Genomic DNA, 20,001 nt, shown 5'->3' with positions numbered 1-20,001 from the left:
AATGTATTCCCACAACACACACACACAAACATACACAGCACTGTAGCTCACATCCGTCTTGGTAAAAGCTTGTGGGATAAGCTGTGGGCAGGATTTTAGTGACTGAGAGGGATTATGAGGCTAATTAACAAAAAAAAAGAAAAAAGGAACAGTGGCGAGAATACTCATTTTGCGGACAGGCTGCACTGTTCAACATTTGCAGGAGTCAGGCAAAATACACTACCCCACTGTGTGTCATCATCCTGCAGTAGTAAAATCGGTGTAGTCATCACCATCCTTGCCGATGTTTTATACCTGGTGAGGACGTGGGGGCGGATACTCTTTGTACAAATCATCCAACAAATCCTCCATGTAGGCCAGGTTCAGATCCTGATCAACCAGCCTGATCAGAGGGGTCTCCCGCTCAGGTGTTGGCATGTGGTTGTCTCTTTCTCCCTCTGGAGTGTCATAAGACATTCCCAGAACAGGATCAGGTAAGGCTAGCCTCGAGCCTCCATTACTGGAGCTCTGTCGGAGCAGCACTGGCAGCTTACTCCCTTTAGAGCTCAGGACTGGCCGGTAGACGGCATAGCTCTGCAGCAAACAGAGGGCCAGAGAGAGGCTGGGTCCGGGTGAGGCGTGGCCATGTGGGGCTCCCATGTGCTCCTCAGAGAGGGAGTCAGATATCCGGTCATCCATCAGTTCCCTGGGGGAGCTCAGCCGGTCATCTGTTATAGCTCCAGACTGAATATATTCCTCAGTCGTCTCTAAGGATGCCATCGAGGGGCTGGAGCTGGCTCGTCCAGCCAGGGTGCATTCACTATCGGATGACCTGGAGGGTTCCTGAGAACCAGGGACCAGAGTTAAAGAGGAGGGCGGTTCTTCTAAATCCTCCACATTATTATTTTCTCCTACTCCTTCTCCACCACCTCCTCCTCTAGTCACACTCCCTCCAACAACACTGGCTGAATATCTGGATGACGGCCCGCAGGAAATACTCCGTGCCAGCTTCCTGGGCACCTTACAAACAGCTTCATAGTCAGAGTCCGCCACCCGCCAGTAGGAACAACCCAGACACTTCCTGGGAGTGCTGGGAATGCAACGATGTGAGTCTGCAACTGTGACCTCTGACTCTGGACCAGCAGAACTGTGAGGGTGGTGGTGGTGGTGTTGACAGTCCAGGCCGTCATCGGCCCAGGACTCATACAAAGAGTAGACCAGATCATCTTGGAGCAGGGCACAGTACTTTGCATGAGTGAGACCAGAAATGTCAACCATCCCATCTCCTGATCCATCATTACCTCCGGGTAATGTCGCTGCACCCTCCTCTGAATTTGTTTTCCGGTAGAGCCCACTGATGCACTGCCTCAGCCTGTGTTTCTCCTGCAGGAGACGCTGCAACCTCTCGACGGACAGGGCCTCCACGCGGGCGATCACTGTGTCGAAGCGGTACATGCGGTCCAGCATGAAGGTGCACTTTGAGCAGGCGAACTCTCCTCTGCCATCCCGGGCCAGCTCTCGCCCAACAGCATGAGACAGCAGCACCTGCAGGTTGAGCTTGGGGGTGGGATGGAAGATCCATCGCCGCTGGTTACCACAGAGCTCCCGTCCACAGATGCGACACGTTTCCTTCATCTTGAGATCGAGCATGCCTTATTCACTCTAACAGGAGGACACTTGAACCCTTATTATGATGAAATTGATCCCTTGTGAGCACAGAAGAGCATAATGTTTCAACCCGCATGTGCTTTGAGGGGACAATAAAAGCCTTTTTTCATTCGAAATAGTGTAAAGCTCCCTATGACATCAGTCCTTGCAATGGCATTAAATTCAATGGCTTAAAATAAATTAAATGAGGTAGACAATGAGAAGCAATATGCATGAAGAGAATGGTTGCACATGAGGTTCTTGGCAAGACTGAAAAGCCATGAGGTAAAAATAGGTAAGCAGATATGGTGACGTTAATTAAAAAATATCCATCAGTCCAGTATCACCATTCATTTGCAGGAGGTGCAGGTGCATTGGGAATATGGCGCACAGTCACTCCCACGGACGCACAGCGAAGCCATGTGAATGTCTCATGAATCAGATGCAGTATTTATCTGGATATCGTCCTCGCGCTGTCACCCAAACGCTGTTTCGCATTTCCCAACAATACCGCACGCGCCTTTGAGTCGTCAATCGTCTGTCACGGACACACCAACCGCACCGCGCGCCATCAGGTTAATAATGATCGGTAGTAATCCAGGACACGGACACAGAGCAGTAATTGGCGTCCCTGGACAGTCTTCTGAGTATTTTTCCGGTGTCTGCGTCCGAAGACGTGAGTCTTTATTCATTTCAGAGCGTTTACCGACAGCTAGAGAGGCAATCACGCGCTCGTCTGGCTGGGTGCTTCGTGCGGTCGGAGATCCTCTGGGCTGATATTAACGATGTGGCTGCCTGAATCAGACCTGCAGCGGCGGAGCGTACCATTTAGAGAATACAGAGGGGTGGGGGGAGCACGGTGCAGTCGTATAGAGATGCTCACGGTTTAACATCCATTAAATCCATTTTCCGATTCAAAACGGTATTTTTTATATAGAAACGCACAATATTATGTAAACCCAGCGAATATTAGCTTCATTCTGGAGTTTATTGTTAAAGAGATAGAACGATGTTCCCCTGGGTGTCTGTTACTTCCTCCTGCCCGGTTTACTAAACCCTGTTCGCCTGACTGAACAGGTGAAATGCTCAGTAGGACGGTAACATTAGGGACGCTCTGTGAGTATATAGAATAGAATAGAGTCAGACTCTATTCTATTCTATTTTTGGCAATTCATTTTTTTTATTGGTATGACGATACAGTTTTGCCACAGCAGGTTTTACAATGTTTACAATGCAAGTAAAATAATTATTATACGATATTATACATTTCAAAATAATAATTATGCATGTTAAATAAAATCACATATATACAGTATTAATTATGGTGTAGAGTCATCTCTCTCTCTCTCTCTCTCTCTCTATCTCTCTCTCTCACACACACACACACACACACACACACACACACACACACACACACACACACACAGTGCCTAAGGTTTGACTAGAACCAGTTTCCATTTTTCAGTACTTTACGTTAAGCTGTGCTACAACTTTTGTGTTACACTTAGTATAAAACATTGCCTCAGTATGTATTCCTGTAATGATTTCCTATCCTGTCTGATTATATTGGGGTAATGGTGTGTATAACTTCATTAGACCACTACAAATAAGTTATGGAACAGACCAATGCAATTAATCATTTTTTAATTCATGTATCCAGGGTCACCTGCCTGACCTTTACTCATGCATTAGTATTTTATCAGGCAAGAGGCTCTCAAGACAAGAGCAATGAAACCAGTTACCATGGCGACACATGGTACATATGTGCTTCACAGATGATTATTTTGATAATTGAGTCATTATCAAAATATCAGTTTTGGTTTCAGCTGTATGCTGTTACATCCGCTGTCTTTCCTCTATTAATTAATCAATAGTAGTGGAATGAGGCATTTTTAAGACACAACAGTGGATTGCGCTTATTTGGGCCCTTGACATCATTAAAAGGCATCACCAAGAAGCAATGCTGCTAGCTAGCATATCATTGAGCTCACTAAATCCTGTGGTATAATCATAATCATACTGGTTTGGTGACTTTGGTCTTTTAATAGAGCCCTCATCCGACAGCGTAGCTACCTTATGTCAATACATGCTATTGCCTCAATGTTAATATTATTTTTACTTATTGTTGTCATGGAGCAGATATTTCAACAATGATTTGACTGTGATGGTCAAACAACTAGGTCTTTTCTCATGCATTTCACTGTGCGTCACAGCCATGACCACAATTTTTGTTTTCCCTAGGGGGCACAAACAGATGGTCATGCTGTCACGCTGTGACTTCCTGGTAGATATGCAGTGCAAAATCCCAAAAATGTGTTAGAATTTGCATTGAGGCTGCAGACAGCCAACAACACATGAGAGAAGAATGCAGCAGAATAATAACACTGGATATATGATATTTCTTCTTTTTGATCAGATGTCCTATGTAATTGAATACAAGCAAATTTATAAAGGATTATAGTTGTTTACAGTGTACCACTTACTACAAATTATTCTTAAAAAGGAAACCCTGGAAATAATTGTCTGAATAGGTTTCAGATGATATTTCTTTCCTGGCTCTTTCTCTCTCGCCAGACATAGATTTAATCGAAATGGCCGTGGTGTCTGGGGAACTAATTAGGAGCTCTTATTGCGAGTGTCTGTAGGAAACTACACAACTTGATATCGGCCTTGGGAGCGCTGAGCACTCAAAGGTCAACCTGACCCATCGACAACCCGGCTGAAACCAGACCCGCTAAACTGCTAACCAGCACAACCTGTATGCACACACGCACATATGAAAGAAGGCGCCTCATGAGAATGTGTACACACACACACACACGCACACACACGACCCCAGTTACTGATCCTCACATGATTTCTGTGAGTAGATGTGAATGTCGCTGTTTCTGTCACTGCTGCAGAACACAAATTGCTAATAATATATTTGTGGGCCACATAGAATAATTGACTTGCAGTAGAAAGCTACAACATATGGCAACTCATTTTTGTTTTAGCTGTATTTTACCTGCAACGGTTTTCCCTTAAATTCTTAAAATGAAAAATATGTCTCATGGTTGTATTGGATAATATGGAATCATTGTGTTGTACATTTTCTTGAATTCTATATGCTGTCTCATTCGTGTGCACATACGCACAACCAACAAATAACTGTAACCTCCCTTTGCAAATGTCCTCTGCAGTGATCCCAAAACCAACAACACAATGTTAGTTCAGATTCAGCTCTCCTTGTTGTGCTCATATTAAGACGATGTCCTTTCTTATAAACACTCAATATGTTGCACATCATATGTACATTACTAGTCACACTCTAAGACACTACCCCACTGTTCCCTGAGTGACTAAATGTTTTGCACATACAGTGTTGTCGTCTATTACTGAACATACTACACGTTTTGGTTAATTTTGTCGTGCGCACGAACACTCACACAATCTGAGCAGAGAACCTGCCGGGTGGGTACATTTGCATCTTTCATTCACAACTGATTTACAAGTTAAAACGTCCCACCCAACAACAAAAATGTTTTCAACAAATACTGTGACGCATTCAGGGCAAAATAACACGAAGCAACACTGCACAGCACAAGAACGGTGAATAATAAAGCAGACTGTGGTTATGATTATTGATTATAGGAAGTGCAAATTGATGGCAAAGACTACTAAAGGGAGCTCACATAATGTTCCCCCTCCATTCGTAGTTTAATGAGACATCAGGACAGAAACGTGTCCTTGGGGATGTCAGTGCAGCTAAAGCCTGTAAATGTAATGAGATTTGGCACTTTGTGTGATGAGATAAACCCTCTGTAAGATATTTCACGAGCAGTCTCGCATAGTGCTCCATTGCAGCACGAGAATACTAAGACTAACTGTTTGCTCGTTTTAGAGGAAATTTCACCATCATATCTGTGTTGTTGACCACTGCCGATGATGAAACATTCAGGGTTGGATTGCACAAAGATGAGCAAAGTTCCAGCTCACCACAGGATGTTTCACTTGATACTTTTTGCTGTGCCATTGTATTACAGAGAGTAGTTGTATTGATTTTATTCGGCATATTAGACAGTCATACTGCTCTTTTCTTAATGGGAAAAATGAGAGAAAACATATTGAAACGTTGGTACAGTTTGTTGGTTTTGTACCACAACCTCGAACGTACTGGTTGTATTGCAAATGGTCTGATCTCCCTCTATCTTAAATACTTTTGTAAAAATGTACAAATTGTTCAAATATGTGTCCATTCTATCTGCAGTCGTCAGCTCCTGTGTGAAAATGCAATGTTTCACCCCTCCATAAGGAGGCGGAGTCCGTCTGACATCAAGAGAGAACTGTGACGCTGCTCTGACACCAAGTGGAGAACTCTATAATAACATGTGAAGACTAATGAACCATAAAGATACAGAGCTCCACATACCTGCATCTCCTGTTCGATGCGCAGCCTCTCTCGACTAAGTTCCTCCTGATAAAACTGTAACAATGGAGACAGACTATTAACTTACTGTATGTACTAATCTGAGAATTAAAATAATTAACATTACAATACATTTTAAGATTAAGGAAACACATGAGGAAACAGGAAAGGAAACGAATGAACCATCACAGAATCTTTTTTTTCTACATACATACTTCATGGGAGAATACGTGAACACAAAAAGTCTGAATTTCACCCGCTGCGGTCAATGCAGGTTTATCTTATCTTACAATGTTCCCCTGCAGTGTGACTTTTGTCTGAGTAGCAGTTTGTGCGTGCAAATAGTTCTTGTGACCTTCATGAATAGCTGTTAAAATAAGGTTTGGGAATGTCACATATGCTGCTTTCTAGAATAGAAGTTTGGCCAGAGGAGACATGGTGGTCCAGAGGAATGCAGTAATATTAGAAGTCTTGTAAACACCATGCAGGGTTTGAATGATATACTCTAGGGATGACGAGCTGGTAGAAACAGATTTACTGAAGGGATCCAACACTTTCTTGTCTGGATATCCATTTGCTAAGACTCCAAAGAGGTTTTTTTGATGTTAGGCGTCATTTATAATAGGAATACAATGTCTACATACGTCCACATCCTTGTCCTTCTGCAGCAGAGATGAAGACAGTTCCTGAACTTGTCCCTCCAGCTCTCCCACCCTGAGCGTGAGCGTCGTCTTCTCTCCACTCAGCTCTGTGATGAGCGCCTCCTTGGAGCAAAGATCTTTAGTCAGCTCCTCTATTAACCTGAACGCAGACAGAGGAAACGCCAGTGAGACAGGGAGCTTGGATTTGGTTTGATAGTAGTTGTGGTTGTGGAGATTTCTTAGTGGTTTGCACCTGTCTTTGTTGGTGTTGGATGGGAACAGGTTGCTGGGAGGCCTCTCGTCCTCTGTGGTGTCCTCCATGGGGGTGTCTAGAGAGAGGAGGGAGGCGTGGGAGTGCGATCCAGCCAGCGAGACCATCCGCTCAGCCTCGCTGCGTACTAGCTGGGCCTCCTAAAAAAACATACACACACACAGTTAGGATTTGTAAACCTGATGCCGCTGTGTGTCAGTTCAACCAGCAGAGGAGTGTGAGCAGACAAACCTCCTGCAGGAGCTGAATCTTAGTCTCAAGCACTTGCTCCATGTGGTCGATTTCCTGCTGTCTCTCCCGACACCGTCTCTGCAGCTCGGCCTCATTGTGATTGGTCAAGCTCTCTGCTGTTATGCTGTTCAACAAGGAAAACGGCAAGTCAGAGTTGATCACAGGTATCGCAATGACTACAGCCCAAATCAGCTCAGTTTGAATGCACACACTAATGTAGCCAGTGGCGTCAGCATTAGAACGTGATGCAGAGCCAAGACACAAGGATGTCATCACTCTCCTGTCTACGGTGCTCATGGGAGACCCAACACCTTTTCCACATGGTGTAGGCTTTTGTTGTCATGGTTAGTGGCGTTCACACAATCTGTATGTGGTTAAAAACATACATCATATGATGCAATTCAAGTCCTTTTTCCTTTTGTAAGTGGTGTCCAACTCAATTGATACACACTGTGAAAGCTACATAATACATATGAACATTCTAAACTTTCTGAAATGAGACATTTCTCACACTCATCCTGTTTCTTTGCATTCCCGGTTCACGACGTAAGTGTTCTCCTCACTCCTCCTGTGCGAGCATCTGTCTATATCACTTAGTCAGTCAACGACGCCATCCCAGAATTTCTGCTCCCAGAATGGCACACGCCACAATGTCGCCATGAGTCCTGCCCTGGACCCTCTCTACGTACGTTTTTAGCTCTGTCCACCGCATGCAACAGCTCAAATAGCTGGGATATTTTCAACCAGTATGAGTAATGCAAATCTCTGTCTCGTGGACAAGTGTCCTTTATGTGTAGTGGACAAGACCTTCATGCTAAGCCTTTCTGCGAGATGTCAGTAATCTTGGTCTGTCAACAATACAAACAACTGGATGACAACTTACAACACTACCGAGAAATAATGTGAAGCTTCAAGTTCATGGGACTCAAGACACTGTCAGATAAGACTGTGCTTAAGAATGAGAAGCTCAGGCACGAAGCGTTGGTCAGACTGTAACAACACAACAGAATGTGAAGTGAGGGAGCGACAACGGCAACAACAACAGAGACCAGTAATACAAACCACTTAGTCCTTTCCAAGAGCACCAACAATGATGAACTATACCTATTTAAAGGTCAACAACCACGATCTCGGTCAATTTCAGCAGTAACGCAGGCCGACGGCTGTGAAAAGTAAGACATACAGAATGATGACTGAAACGACCCAACCCAGAAAGACCACCACCCTGGGCTACATTGCACATGGAATCAACCAAACTCCAGCAGCAGGTTCAAATCCTGGAGCTATAATAGAAGCCCAGCAGGTAGAGGAGGACGTGAGTTTTAAGGGAATCAACAGGATAAAAAGGGACTACCGGTATACATATAATCACCTGAGACAATTCTGATGAGTCCCCTGGTTAAAGGGCAGTCTTCCTCATTATCGTGTCACATTTAGATCAACAGCAGTTGTTACAGCCTGTCGACGATAATCTTAAACAAGACTTTTGTAACATGTTAGGGGTTTAAATTGTGGGTCTCATTTGTCTGTCCATGAAGGCTTATGTGTGTCCTTAATGTGTGTGTGTGTGTGTGTGTGTGTGTGTGTGTGTGTGTGTTATCTCTTTCAGCTGCTGCATGACATATGAGCTGTTGGAGATATGAGGTGTTGCCACAGTTAGGACAGGACCATGGAGCCAATACCCATAGATGGAAGTGCACATACACACACACACACACACACACACACACACACACACACACACACACACACACACACACACACACACACACACACCAACACATCTTACACACAGTATTATAGAGGATTCATCTTTGTTATCAAAGCCTAAAAGTAAAACAAGTTTGTAGGCGTTGTAGCAACTTGTGTATCTGCCCACCAGTACGCACTATGTACCGTATTCATCAAAGTACATGTGACCGAAGAAAACATGAAACTTTGGATCCCATAATGCTACACAGACTATTGATGAAGGCTCTCTGAATAAAGCTAGACAGTGTTACATTTTTCAAAGATAGTCTTTTGACTTATCAGTTAAGTTTTCTTTGGTGCTCTGTATCTTTAGATAATTAGTTGTTTTGACACCAACATTCACACTTACAAACTGTATAATCTGAGTTTATTTAAGGTTAGGGTTGCACATTGATAAATAATCATGATAAAAAAAATGGAAGTCTTACAGTGCTTTATCCAAAAGCTGCTGTTTCTCCTGGAGCTCCTGCTTCAAGCTCTCTACTTCCACCTTCAGCTCGATGTTCTGCAACAGATGAAAGTAGTAGAAGGTCAGTCACTGGTCATGAGTCATTCCACATCATCAAACATCTCCTCCAACATCAGCGTTTAATCGTGCACCAGATAAATGACAATTTGTAATTATACTGTCGTATCAATGATAGTGGCCAATTACTATAATATTCCTGTTAAAGTGATCAAGAAGCCTAATACAATACTGGCAAAACAGATGAAACTGATTTATTTATACATTCTGTAATTTCATACAATTGCATAAAGAAAACCAAGTTACAATATATTTTGGAGATACGTCGCACACCTGAGTCATCATCAATAAAAAAGATCTCATAACTTTGTGTAGGGTGTGTTCTGTATATCTGAGGTTCAGTTACAGATTCTGTATTTAAAAAAAGGTTTTAATATGTTTGACACGATGTCTTTCATTGTTTTTATATTCACTGGGTTTGTCTGTATGTAAAGTTGTCTTCCCTCCCTCACATGTAGAGTACTTTTCCTCTTGTTTCTTACATCTCTTCATCACAAACGAGCCTCTCTGTCTCTGTGTGACTCAGGCTCAGTACAGAACATGTGACCGTGCTGTCATGGCTGGTATATTTAGAGCTGGTGAATTCAGGGGAGCTCAGATTTTCACCTTCGGGGGCCAAAGGCGAAACAGTTTGTTTACCTGCAGGGCTCCACATGGGACATTTTCGAGCCAATCCGGGCTCTTACACTGGGGGACAGAGGATTCAAACAGCAGGATTGGTGGGGCTCATTCTTAACGTTCTGACCTTAGAGAGCCGCAAGAGGACAGTTTATTCGTCTGTCTGTCTGCTGGACTCATCTGATAGCTGGTTTTATCACTCCAGCTTGGCTCGTGTTCATCCCAACAGATGGTCCACTATCTCTTGTCGGTCATCTTGACTTATCTGAGTCTCGGCCCCTGTGTCTGTCTCTCCTGTCCTCCCTTGTTCTTTCTCTTTCTCTTTTTGTCTTAGAAACGTTTTGGTATATGTCAAAGCATGTCCAAGCCTGTTGTTCCCCTCTCCCTGCCAGAGAGCTTCATGTCCTTAACACTCACAGAGAGCCGGGCTACATGTGCACCAACACTCACAGCCTGAAGCCGACTCATAAACATTGAGTGATCAACACGCACATACTACACATACACTCACAATACACATAAACTGGTCACGTCAAATCACAAAGTTACAAATACCCGTTTAGGTTACTTTAAAGTTACATTTTGTGTCTTAATATTATCGTACATTTAATTAAATTCGTAAAACTATACATGTGCACTCAGAAAAAAGGACAGCAGAAATGAATTCTAAGGGACATGAGGTTGTGTTTAGAAAATTTGAAAAGCTATGTATTTGACTTATTAAATAACAATAACTCTAATAACTATTCAATGTTTAACATTTGTTTAACGTTTTAAAGCCTTGCACATATATTTCCTCAGGTTTATGTAAGGCTCTTTAAGGACATAGACACAAAGCTCATGTTTATAATTCATTTTCTTTGGACTAATTCATCTGTCAAGAACTCAACTGTGCAGTCAAGTAATGCAGCAGCAACTAACTTATGAAACACATGACCGGCCATGTGCTCTCCACAGCTAATGACGGTAAATGATTCACCTAAATGCTCCGACAATCAATGAATGTCACTCACAAGCCACAGGAACACGTGTGTGTGTGTGTGTGTGTGTGTGTGTGTGTGTGTGTGTGTGTGTGTGTGTGTGTGTGTGTGTGTTTGTGCGGGTGTGTGTGTGTCAACAACTTTGCTGACAGTAAGAGAGACATTTTCTCTCTTGGAAACAGCTCTATATATATAGACACTCATCACAGTGCACCAGCTGCTATTATGGCCCCTCCTGGCCTACCGGCCCCCAGCAACAGATCCCCTAATAACCAAACTGTGCAAGAGGAGGGATACGGCTGCACTTCAAAACACTCACAGGAGTTACTCATAAACCAAACACCTGCACCATTGTGACTGATCAGATGTTTACTCTCAGTTCGTCTGTTGATGCTGCTGCTTATTTTGCATATACCATACTAAACCATTCATGCTCTGGTAGCATCAGTTTATTTACATGAATGAAAACAGTGAAATATGCTACGAAACACTGAAAAATCTGAATCCAAAGATATTCAATTTACAATCCCATAAGACAGAGAAAAAGCAGCAAATCCTTTTCAACGGAGAAGCTGGAAGTAGGGAATCTTTGGCATTGTTGTTAGAAAAAATGAATGATTAGTTATTCTCAAAATAGCTGATGATTAACTTTCTCTCGATCAATCAAAAAATGAACTGCATGGCACGACTGAATTTAAATCCTTTAAAAAAAACACGTTATGATTTTTGTCACATGGACACTCATGGATGCATGTGATAAATAAATCATTGCACTCAAGCCTGCTCTATAAATAGAGTCTCTGGAGCTCGGAGAGAGATCAGTATGTGCCCAGGACCAACACACCTCATCTGAACTGTATTACACTGAAACGCTTTGGAGGATGGGAACACTGACACTGACATGACACTCAACCAACAGAGCAATGGGCAGCTCAGGTCAGATAACAGCTATGGAACAAAGATTTAGTCTCCAATAAAACAGTGATCATCCTTCAGCTGCACAGAGTGAGAGATTGTGAAGCGCGAGGATTAAAATCCCTTCAGATGACGTGGGATCAGTTTACTCAATCACTGCTGGTATGCAGTAATTGTGGAGGATAAGTTGCAGGACGCTCAGGTCTTGTTTGACTGGATCAAACCGCCATTTAGCTTTTTTCTCAAAGAGCTGTTGATGATTGCAGAGGCAAGTTTTAAATGCCGACTGGCTTGTGTAAACAGACAACAGCTGAGCCGGGTCACCTTGTTGTAGACGCACACTTTGCACGCACAGAGTGGCTCAGATCGACGCACACCCCGAGACAAACAGAGTGCAGAGGCCTATACAGATATTGGCACATGCATATATATGACGCACACACAGGAAGATGAATGAAAAAAAAGTCACCATTTTTGGGACTAAAAATTATTCATTTTTGACCTCTTGATTGTAGGTTTTTTCTTCCTGTAAATCGATACTTCAAATTTGACCACGGAAGCTGCTTTTCAAATAAACCCCCCATGGGCAAGTATAAACACAGCACAAGAATAAAAATGAATTTTGTAATGCTTCTATTCTGTCTGCAGGGGAGGAAACAAACCCCCGGCTACAGCAGTTGATGAAAACTTAAGATTCTGTAGCCAATGTTAATATTTGAATAACACAATAAGCAGAATGTGTCACAGTCTGTTCTGACGAGTGTGTATCAGTGAATACAGCTGAGATTTACACAATCACTGTAGCAATGGAGTTTGAGTATAAGTGCATAAAATACCCAAGTTTTGCTTCAAATGCTAATATTTAAAAATATCGAAATGGTAAGAGACGCAAGAGACGATGGTAGCAAACACTTGTATTGACAGACTCAAAATGAATGTCTATTTTGGTGCAGTTTAGCGATTCAAATTATCAATAAATACAAACTTATAGCATCTGCAGGTCACAAAATGTTTGAGTTAATGCATATTAATGCGCGTGTGTGTGTGTGTGTGTGTATATGGATATAGAATGCTCTGCAGTTCCACAGATGGAACTGTTGCATTCTGGTCCATTGTGACATTCTACAGTACAGGACACATTATTAAGAGCAGGGGCAAAGTGAACAGATATACACAGACCTTCACCGAGTAAACTACGGAATAATGTGTGTACCTGATTACATTTCCAAAGGTAAATCATTTTTCAACATGGATATCGAGGTAAGACATTAAAATTCCCAACAGTTTGTTGTTTCTTCGAGGCAACATTGTTCAACCGTTGTATTTGGACCATAAGCTCTTTCAATGCACAGATTTATATGTGGATATAAAAGCATAGAGTTTGCAGATTGAAATAAAAGATGGTAAGAGCCACACGTTCACTGCATCAGGTTGAGGAGTTCCTGGAGGTAAGCAACAACCAGATTTTCAGGGGGTGTTGCTGTCTTTCATTACTTTTGTTAGACTATTATTACCAGGATAAAGAATGAACTTTCACACTCACATAAAAACAAACTTGTAGTAGTGAAGGAAGGGATTGTTGATACTGTTTTATTCTTACCGATTGATTAAAGAGTAACTAGGCTTTCGGATCTGTACAGCACTGTCCTTTTCGACCCTTTTCTAATTCAAATCCAACATTTACACAATGTGCATCAGCCGCTGCCTTGGCCTGTCATCGTTAGTGTAGCAAGGAATAAAAGCAGGCCACAATTTAGAGTTGACATTTTAAAATGTAAATCAGGAAGTATTTGACAAACGCAAGGATGCTTCGATCCAGCTTCTCCTCTCCTTATCCCAAATCCAACTCGTGCTCTCTTTGTTCCAAACACACACCTGTACATGTCATTTAGTACAATGTATTACAAAATTATCCAAATAAGGTAAAATGAGACCAGAGACTGCTGTGGTACTACCGTTTGAGTAACAACTTGGTGTTACGACACATTTTGGTCTGGACCAAAAAAGGAAGAGGATCAATATCCTGCTCACGGCTCACACACATGCCGCCATGATAAACTTTAACAAAACAATTGTCATCAAAGCCTGACATTCCATTACAAGTTCACAGATGTCACAGGGTCTCAAAACAGAGGTCTTGCTGGACAGATAGGTGAAGTACACACACAAATATTAGTTCCAGAGCTCGTTAATGTCCTCACAGGTCAGCCATATTTAAAAACATATACTTGGTAAAACAAACACATGGCCCATCACTTCAACCACATCAGTGCGACAGCTGGGTCAACAAACAGTGGAAGTGTCTCTGTAAAGCAACTCTTCAGGACAACACACCTGTATACAGTCATGATAACAATCATTTTCTATGACATAAGGCACAAATTGATTATTTTGATGACCTTCTCAGTGTCAAATCCCTCCACAAAGCAAAATGAATGATTTTTGATCATATTGTTGGTAGTGAAGTGACCCTTGGCCCCTTCACAACATCTCCCCACACCCCTTGTAGTCCCATTCATCATTAGTCATTTCCTCATGCTCGACGAGAGGTGCCCTACTCACCGTACGATAGACATCCTCACTGCTCTCCTCGTACTTCTGCTGTATCCTCTCCTCCAGGAAGTAGATCCGGAGCTTGAGGCTGAAGTTCTCCCTCTTCAAGTCATTCAGGTGCTGTGACAAAGTACGGTAACCGTTAGACATGGCCGTCAAAGAGCACCGACGCGGCTTGACACGTCCGTTATGGGTCAGAAATGAACAGTCGTCTTCGACCTATCCGTATCATGGGGGAATAGGGAGTCCATTTCAGAGGACTGCGACTGTCATGGCATGTCCATCTGTTAGAGTCCGGTAACCGTTAGACATGCTACCTCCTTCTCCAAAAGAGCATCATGTCAAAATAATCCAATTATTTACAAAGTGGTGTCCTAGCCTCTAACAGGCCATTGGGATACCATCACAAACACACACTAAGACTGACACATTCACACACACACACACACACACGCTAGAGTCTATCGGGGTGTTTGCAGTGCAGAGGGCGACTCTGCAGTCCGGCCGCTCAGCGATGTAGCCATGTCAGCTCCATAGTGTGTTCTGGTCTGCTATGGGACGGGACAGGAGCTTATTTTACAGGATGAGACATCCCTGGAATCCCAGTCTGCCAGGGGAGATGGGTGGAGGGGGAGAAGGGGGAGGGGAGGTAAGAGGTGCGGGGCTCACAAGCAGTTGTGATATGAAGGGAAATCTCACCCCTCTGCAAAACAGGAGACACAAACAGGGACACGAAGAGAAGAGAGCGTGTCAGATTTGTGTCCTTTTTGTCCTTTATTATTTTATCTGCCGCCTTTTGGTTTTTCCACTTTAACCACTTCCCGAACTGTTTATAACATATGTTTGAGTGAGTGGAGGTTGATCCACATTGAGAGAATAGCTGAAACTCTGTCCACAGCAGCCAGAATGTTATATAATCACAATTGCCTTCATTTAGTCTCTACTGAAGTGACAATCTCAATATCTGTTTTATTTTGCTATTTTGCAAGGTTAATACTTTAACACATTCAGAGTGGCTCAAAAAACACTTGATTAACGAAGTGTTTCTTTGGAAGACACTATACAATTACACACCACTTTGAGCAAACTACTTCATCTCTTTTTGTCTAACTAATAGATGTGTGTAGGTGTATATGTTCTTGCTGCTTCAACCCTCTGAACTCCAACTGGGTCAAACATATTTAGTATCCTAGAGCAGGTTTAGTCGCCCTCACATCCAAAATGATGGGTTTTCTGAATACATTTTACTTAATAACCTAATGTAACAAGTAAAAGTACAGTAAACGTAAAAGTACAGCAACATGTACTTTAAGTATCAAAAATATATAGAACCTGTGTAATATTTTATGATTGGATTATTACAGATACAATATTAATCATTTTATGTGGTTGGTTAAAGTCATTTTAACTATATAATTTAGTTTAATGTACAATATAACGATGCATCTTTTCTGAAAAACTGATCATATGGTTTGTATACCTTGATCTTAAAAGTAACTCGAAGCCTTTCTACAGCTGTCAAATAAATGTAGTACAGAAAAATGTGAAATATTTTTGTAAATGCATAAAAAAATTTAAAAGATAATTACTAAAGTAAAGTGGAAGTATCTCCAAATTGTACTTAAGTACAGTACTTATTAAGTGAAGTTCATCTTATCTTTTCATAAAATAAGAATATGTAGCATGTCTGGCTGAGAGTATTGACAATGCCTCAATGTAAAGAGGATACAGACTCATAGTATTACAGTCCTATAGTTACATGAATCAATATTTTCTACATAAAGATTAACAATGAGTCAAATGACAAAGTCCATGTGAAAGGGCGATTGCTCTTAGTGATGACCCAACTAAGCAGCTCTGCAGAGCTTTTTTCATCTATTTTAGTTGGTCAATTATAGTTAATAGTTTCGGCAGTATAGTTATTTACTTTATGGTTCAGTCTCACCAGTCTCAATAAATTGAGTTTCTAGCAGTTGCAGGCAACCATTTCAGAGAAAGAAAAGGATCTGATAAACCGACTGCTGCACAGACTAGTGAGCTAAATGCCGAGATATTTTTCTCAGGCGTTGGTGGAGACCAAAACAGAGCTAAAAGGACAGTAAAGATTGGACTTAACGTTACAGTCATTTTGGTGTCAAGAAACACGAGTGAATGCTGAGGTTTCTTTGTGTCTGTTGGATGTGAAACTAGAGTTAGCCAAAACAACTTCATGAGTGGTATACATCATGTCATGGCTGACGGCATGGTTTGGTGTTTTGGTGCCCCCTATTGGCCACACTGAGAGTATGAACGTTATTGAAGGGGATGAGTCAACATCATCCCACCTTTGAGAGAACATGCAACTTTCTATAATTTGACTGTGATAGTTGAACAGTTATGTTAAATTCAGAAACTGCCCTGACAAAGGTTAACCAGCATGCGAAGGTAGTGTGACTGATGGGACTTATCGGGAAGAAGTTGGATGAAATCGGAGACCTGGGAGCTGTGAGCCACAGTGCTATTAATAGGGAGGTGTCCTGCATCTCACCCAGCGGTGAATCCTTGAATGTCCCACAGAGAGATGAGTGAACAGAAGTAAAATAACAGAAAGGACGACACGCTCCACTTACTCTTTTTGCTCTCATAATACAAGCTCAAGTAAAATCAAGCTTCAAGACAAATTCCCAGTGCAAAGAGCATCAACAATGAAGTAACTGAAACATGTTACCAGCACATGCAATGACGTCATTATTAGTTCTTGCTTCATTCATCGAGTGAACCTTTACTTCACATTACGTGCTGTTGATAAATAATTCTGAGCAAAGATAGCAAAGATAGGACAGGCGCCATGCGGAGTCTCCGCCCAACATGAGGGATGACATCATGTACACACTGTGTGTTTTTAAACTCCACACATGACACAACTCACACACACTCACTTTTCAGCTCTCCATCAAAGAAAAACACGTGGGAGTGAATGTGTGTCAATATGTGTGTGCAGTATGTGTTTATTTCATTGTGAATGTGACACATCCAAGAATCTGCAGCTCTGAGTAGTTTTATAAAGTAACTTCAGCTTCCGTGACTAGTTGGTGACACCTCCCGTTTTATGAGGCTCAGCCGCACCTCCAAAATAACATGAAAGGACTATCACTGGTGGTGACTTTTCAGTGACCGTTTTAGTGCTGGCTTGCGTTTTATTCTGATCTGGTATGCGTCTGGTGTGTATTGAAGTAAAAGTGTGTTGACTTGGAATCAATGTAACACTGTATTGATTGAGAGGCTTCTGTTGTTTCTCGATAAAGTATTTTGTTCTCTCCAAGAAGTTACAACAGTATCTGTGTTGGAGCCTAACTGTACGATTCACAGGCTCACTGTCTCCCCCTGTTTCCAGTCTTAAGCTAGCTGACCGTCTCCTGGCTCTAACTCATACCTATAGGCTACATCCACAACACTACGTTTCCAATTTGAAACGCATATCTTTTTCTACGTTTACGTCTAGTATCTTCCCTACTCTGGAGTTTTAAAGCTCCAAAACAAAGGAGTTTGAAATCAAGCATGCTTAGTACACCATAGTACAACACCTTGCTGCCAAAAGGGATATTTAATATAGATTAGTGTTAATATAATTAATAATTAATATTCGAGAAATCCTTAAGTGGGCCATGCTGTACCCAGAGGCGGACTTTCACCACCAGGAGACTTCAGGGTGTTTTCCATCAGATATCAGCTGCAGGTGTTCTCCTTTTCTGTACAGTAGTTTAATAACATGTTGCAGAGAGTTTGGATATAAGCATGGATTTATAACACATACATTCTCAACATTTAGTGATCTGATCCCATAGCGAGAACACTGCATCAAAGCAAGCCAAATCAGCTCATTGCTTCTTATATAGGAAGACGAGAAGCCACAAGATGGCACTGGAGAGCCTATTTCCATTGTTCTAACTCACTACTAGAGTATTGGTCAGTGTGCTGAAGGACACTCACGCACATCAAGCTCATCGACAATTACAAATCAAGACTCTTACCTGTTCAAACTCCCTGAGTGTGTGGAGCTGAAGAGGAGGAGAGTTGTCTGTTTCATCACTGCACAAATCTAAGCAGAGGGACAAAATTCCTTGAATCGCCAGTAATTCTGGAATCGTGGAAATGATTTTTACACAAGCCTACGAGCTATTTTAAAATGAGAGCTATGTACCTGTCATGTGACCTGGGATCTTGGATGAAGTCTGCTCTTTCACAGCACTGTCCAGAGAAACACAAAAAGGTAGCACACACTACACATGAGAGAGAGAGAGAGAGAGAAATAAACCGGCAAAATAAAAAATACAACAGCAGCATATCCATCACAACATTTGTAGAGGTGTGAATATCAGACACAATAAGCGTTGTAAAAGGCACTAAATCCTCTCACTAAACAGCATGATCTCATTTGCACCTCTTTAGGGAATTGGGGGTCATCAGGGAGTCCCAGCAGGGGAGAGGAGGGATAGGAGGAGCCACCGAGGGTTAAAGTTCAATCGAGCCTCTCAAGCCTACCTGCTGTCTAACAACCAAAAGCACTGAAAACAGCCACAGTAGCATTACCACTGTTTAAACAGGACTGCATATCTCTAAGTCCATTGCTCCCCCTTCCAGTCTCGGTGTGTACATTCCTCTGACAGCTGCTCCATCAGAAAATGTACAGACAGTTGGTGCATGCTGATGGTTTACGAGTTCACCCTGTGGATAAATAGTCTTCATGCTGCGTCATTGTATCAACATCACTACTTTTTTACTGTAAGCCTACTGCTTGGACTGTGCAAATATCAGTGGGATGGTCCATTTATAGTAATTGTGAGTCTCCTGTATGTGGGAGGGATTTGGTGATGCAGTAACCTACATACAATACCACAGAGCCCATGGAGAACTTGAACTGGAGGGACTGCAATCACTTAGTCTGAATGAATAGTAGATTAGATTCGATTAGATTAGAAAACTTTATTAATCCCCAGTGGGGAAACTCTTTTGCCACCCAAAAACTCATACAGACGACACAGTCCACAGTACACAACAACACAGTACACAGCAGACAAAAACATATTACAAAGGATAAATAACACCAGACAATGCCACATAAAACATGATCGACATGAGAAAGATAAAAACCTCTAAAGATAAAAACCTCTAGGCTGACTCTTATACTGTATTTGATGCAGGTTGTGATTATTGAAAGTCATTCAATGAGTCATTCTGTCGTGCTACCTCAGCACCTGAGTATATAAATTCATTTTATAATCTTATGTATTACTTCTGGGCCTGGTGTATCCCAGGCCCTATTAAAGCTGCAGGTCTGCTGAGACCCTCAGCTCATTTAAATCAAGATTGAAGACTTTTCTGTTTGCTGCTGCCTTTAATTGAACCACATTCAATTCATATATCAATCAATTTCCTGCATTTCTGCATTTTACTACTGCATTTTATTTCTTGCACTGTTTTTTAATGTTTTAATGAATGTT

The 20,001-nt window shown here is 42.0% G+C and overlaps 2 protein-coding genes across 6 annotated transcripts in view; both read right to left on the bottom strand.

The window, feature by feature from the left end:
* Positions 1-15,045, bottom strand: part of LOC306789253 (myomegalin-like) — a 35,906-nt gene extending 20,861 nt beyond the window's left edge. For all 5 annotated transcript variants that reach the window (XM_079285105.1, XM_079285109.1, XM_079285107.1 and 2 more), the window contains exons 1-6: positions 14,531-15,045; positions 9,358-9,434; positions 7,178-7,301; positions 6,929-7,086; positions 6,679-6,835; positions 6,038-6,091 (exon numbers count right to left, since the gene is read on the bottom strand). In XM_079285105.1, the coding sequence (XP_079141231.1) occupies positions 6,038-6,091; positions 6,679-6,835; positions 6,929-7,086; positions 7,178-7,301; positions 9,358-9,434; positions 14,531-14,671 (711 nt within the window). In that variant the 5' untranslated portion in view covers positions 14,672-15,045. The remainder of the gene's footprint in view (positions 1-6,037; positions 6,092-6,678; positions 6,836-6,928; positions 7,087-7,177; positions 7,302-9,357; positions 9,435-14,530) is intronic.
* On the bottom strand, positions 289-1,629 carry LOC306789696 (uncharacterized protein; the record flags this gene model as incomplete). Its single annotated transcript, XM_079285776.1, has 1 exon — positions 289-1,629. One exon carries the CDS (start codon positions 1,627-1,629, stop codon positions 289-291), a length of 1,341 nt encoding a protein of 446 aa, XP_079141902.1.
* Positions 15,046-20,001: the final 4,956 nt, after the last annotated feature.

The sequence above is a fragment of the Melanostigma gelatinosum genome (genome assembly GCF_949748355.1).
Source record: "Melanostigma gelatinosum genome assembly, chromosome: 15".
Taxonomy (NCBI): Eukaryota; Metazoa; Chordata; class Actinopteri; order Perciformes; family Zoarcidae; genus Melanostigma; species Melanostigma gelatinosum.
The sequence above is the reverse complement of the archived record's forward strand: the minus strand, read 5'-3'. Positions and strand labels throughout refer to the sequence as shown.